Source organism: Triticum aestivum, chromosome 7B (assembly GCF_018294505.1).
Source record: "Triticum aestivum cultivar Chinese Spring chromosome 7B, IWGSC CS RefSeq v2.1, whole genome shotgun sequence".
Lineage (NCBI taxonomy): Eukaryota > Viridiplantae > Streptophyta > Magnoliopsida > Poales > Poaceae > Triticum > Triticum aestivum.
Genome location: NC_057813.1, coordinates 734,600,917 through 734,604,755, shown reverse-complemented (window position 1 = coordinate 734,604,755; position 3,839 = coordinate 734,600,917). Strand labels below are relative to the sequence as shown.

General features: G+C 47.7%; 1 protein-coding gene across 1 annotated transcript; it reads right to left on the bottom strand.

The window, feature by feature from the left end:
- Nucleotides 1-1,759: 1,759 nt before the first annotated feature.
- On the bottom strand, nt 1,760-3,256 carry LOC123158668 (F-box protein At5g07610-like). Its single transcript, XM_044576572.1, has 2 exons — nt 3,195-3,256; nt 1,760-3,124 (listed from the first exon to the last, which is right to left on the bottom strand). Exons 1-2 carry the CDS (start codon nt 3,254-3,256, stop codon nt 1,957-1,959), a joined length of 1,230 nt encoding a protein of 409 aa, XP_044432507.1. The 3' UTR covers nt 1,760-1,956.
- Nucleotides 3,257-3,839: the final 583 nt, after the last annotated feature.

Genomic DNA, 3,839 nt, shown 5'->3' with positions numbered 1-3,839 from the left:
GCTGGTGCCACTCTCCTGTAATTTATGCCTTGTAACTCATCAGTTCTCTTCCTAATCCATGACTGGTAGATTCAAGATTGGTGTGTCTAGGGCAGCGCAGGCAGGACTGGGATCAGAATTTATTGATGATCTGCTGCTTCATTTTGTCAGCGTGCCGCAGAGCAGACCATGACCAGTATGAAATGTCCATCATCATATGGAAGGGAGATCTGAACCGACATCGCATTTTTGGCATGATCGATCTGCCGCACCCTAGTTGAACATGTTTAATTCAGTTATTATGTGAGAAGTGTCAGTCAGGGTTAACCTTTCAAGGTTAATCACTATGTGTTTTTTTACTTCTGCGAGGAGCAGATTTTTACCACTGTGCCCTGTATATATGCCTAAGATATCATCTGTAGTTTCGTACAGATTCTTGCTACAGTTGTGGCTAACAATTTCGGCCAAATTGTGGCTCGCTGATGTCCCTTGGCACACATTTTTCACTGTTTTACTGACGATGGATTCAGCATCTGTTTCAGAATGGGAATTTTGGTAGCTTTGGAGAAATTCAGGCAGCAAATGCAGTGCACTTGGAATCTGAACTTCGTCGCCAATCACAGCTACTCTTAGATTTTTGTATAGCCCTTTCTTTCTAAGTTCTGATTAACCTATTAAGCATGGCGTCTTGTGCTTAAAGTTGCCCCAATATGAGTTTGCCGATAATTTTTGAAGGGCTAACAGGAGCCTGGGATCATTTTTTGATTTCCAGAGTATGCATGCCTTGGTGACCATGACAAATGCAATGGTGGCGACAATGACACAAAGGTTTTTGTCACTAGGGACTAGGGTATGTGCGTTAAGCTCTACCCCTCTTGAGGCTTCACTGGGGTTAATAGGCAACACAGACACAATAAAGCATGCTGACCTGGCTCATGTCACCTAATTGACCTTCCTCCAGGAAAAACAAACCCAATTTCCCTTGACTAAACAATGCTGAAATTGTTCTTATGGTCGATCTCCCTTGAAAATCGCCGAAAACAACTCAATCTAGTTCCCGAACACCGGTGCCATCCCCGATACCAGGAGCAAGAGGCGAGCTAACGACAGGCACCCAGGACACAAGAGGATAGTTTAGGTTTGTTTTGGAGACTTAAAGCTGAAATCTGATTCCACACAGAGCCCATGAACCAATTCAGAAACAGCTCTGTCGGTGCAACATTACAGGGATCATGCGTAGTATAACTAGAAGCACGAGTAGAATAAAAGGAGCACGGCAGTGCTTATTTCAAACTCTTTTAATACCTAACTGAAAAATACCCACAAAAGAAGAGCACTTTTGTGATCTAAAAAGAAAACCTCTTACAAAATAATGAAAATTATGATCCAAGCACAGAGCGTTTGATGATGTCCTAAAAGTAACTAGCATCCAAAGAAGTGACATGTGTTCATCCATGTAGCAGCAAGGATTTTATTTCAAACCATTGGTAGCAAAGAAATAGAAAATGATTTGCAGCATTACATCATCAGCAGAATTTCACACACAAGTGGTCGTATAGTAAATCACTGCGAATAAGATGCTTATAATTCCTATGGCTGCTAATAGAAGATAAAAGTTTAAGCCTCAGGATGATTTCGAGAAAAGTTTTGCTGCATGATAATCATTGTCCATGTCTTTTACATATTGACCATAGTACCTTAACGCAAACACTACAAGAAGTTAAGAAATGCATGAAGGTAGAAGTTGAGCAAACCAGAAACCAGTACATATGACAGAAAGTTGAGTACAAATTTGGATAACTGATCACAGAGAAATCAGTCAAGTTCCCTCCATACTGAACCACCATTGCTACAAACCGAAAAAACATGCATTCATCAGCCAGAGAAAATGAGAGCCGGCTACTCCATAGCATGAAGAATCGACTCCGATCAGAGATCCACTTTTCTTATAAAGGCACCAACAATCTCATATTAATGTCAAATGTGCAGTGATTGTGACTCTGTGAACAATGGCACATAAGGCAGAAATAGCTGCTTGGCACCTGCAAGATAGGATATCACGTTGACTTGCCGATTATCCATATTATAGCACATGAATGTCATACCCCCCGCAATGATGAAAACCAAGTCACATTCCGGATGAATTGCAATAAAATCAAAACGCCCATCAAGGTATAAATCTCTCCATCCAAATATGTTTGAAGTTTCAATGCTATGCTTCAATATCCAAGGTTCGCCTTGATAGTTCTCCAGAACATAAACTACAAATCGGATGGCAACACCCTCTTTATCCCTCTGAAAACCTACATAGTGCAAGCGGCCCTGCGACCGCTGAATAAAACTATCAGCCAGACCAAAATCATCAACCTGACTACCAGGGATCCTGAATTTCATCCACGTTTCTCCCTTCGTGTCCACCGCAGCTACACACTCGTGTAACTCGAGGTCAAAGGCACGAAAAAACAGAAGGCTATTAAGAAAGACACTTCCCGAGGAGTGCCGACTAGTAGGCCACGTAGCTCCGTTCCATCTCTTCTCCTTGAAAACCCATTCACCGGTTTCGGACGAATACACTACCACTCCGGAAAGATCGGCTTTCCTGCCGTACTTGTGCTCATGTACCAACTCAAACACATGGAAATTTGGGGACAAGGCGGGGTCAAAGCCCAAACATGTGGTGGCTGCCTCGCCAGTGGCCTTGACAGAGTTGGGCAACACGACCCACTTCTCCGTGGCGGGATTGCACACGACATAGTGGAACGCGACAACCCCATCGGAAACGTCGTAGCGGCGGCAGAGGAGGAGGCCATTGCAGGAGTCAAGTAGATGGACGCGCGGCGGGCGGTGGTTGGGCAGGAAGGTGAAGGAGGTATCAAACGGAGGGCGGCGGTCCCCTGAGAGGCTGGTGAAGTGGAAGGGCGGTTCAAGAAGCCGCTGCCCGGTGGTGCTGCTGCCGAAGAAGAAGCCGGCCAGGGTTTGGGGGAGCCTTTTGCGGTGGTCCCGGTGGTGGATGAGGCCGAGCCAGTGCTTACAGACGCACTTGCAGCGGCACACCTCCTTGGCGGGGACGCGCGAGAGGATCTCCACGAGGAGGTCGTCGGTGAGCTTCTCGGCCGGCGTCCGGCTGGGGAAATCATAGCAAGATCTGCGGAAACGCAAATGGAGGAGAGATCAGCCAAGGAGTAGGGTTTGATGGTGGTTGCTGCTCCGCTTACCGGGCACGAATCGAAGCGAGGCCTTCCTCCCGCGGGCGAGAGCTGCCCGCCACGATAGACATGGCGACGGCCGGAGGGAGGCGGCGGCGGCGCCGCCGTCGAGCGAGGAGTGAAAACTAGGGCTGCGTGGTCGTTGGCGCTGCCGCCTCCTGCCTTTTTTTTTTGAGTGCTGCCGCTTCCGCCTCCTGCCTTAGCGATCGAATGGCCCGTGGGTCCGCCAGAAAATGGGCTAACTATCACATCTTCAGGCGTCGGCCTATCTCAAAAGAAAATGCCGCCCACAACATTTACAACATTAAAAATCTTCAATCTTTTTGCCTAAAAAAATATATTCCGACACGTTTGGTTCGCTGAAAAAAGGGTGTCTTCCGATTCCAGCGGTTTCTAAAATGGAAACGTTTGTGTGCGGCAGGCCGGCCGAACGCTCCGCCGATCGCTCGGCCACGCACGCGCCATGCGGACATGAGGGTCCACATGCACACGTCCCTTTCTTATCCTCTCCTCCACCACGCGCATCTTATCCTCTACTCGACAATCCGTTTTTAAATTCTCACACATCTCCATCTCTGCTCGCCCCTCTCTCTCTGTATCCAGGCTCTAGCGAGCGCCATGGCTTCCCCAGTGAGCCCGTCACCGGCGGGGCCC

Bases quoted from the DNA above. Each gene is read 5' to 3' on its own strand.
- LOC123158668 (XM_044576572.1), bottom strand. From the start codon at position 3,256: ATGTCTATCGTGGCGGGCAGCTCTCGCCCGCGGGAGGAAGGCCTCGCT. The intron at 3,125-3,194 runs GTAAGCGGAGCA...GCGTTTCCGCAG, and splicing joins CTCGCTTCGATTCGTGCCCG to ATCTTGCTATGATTTCCCCA.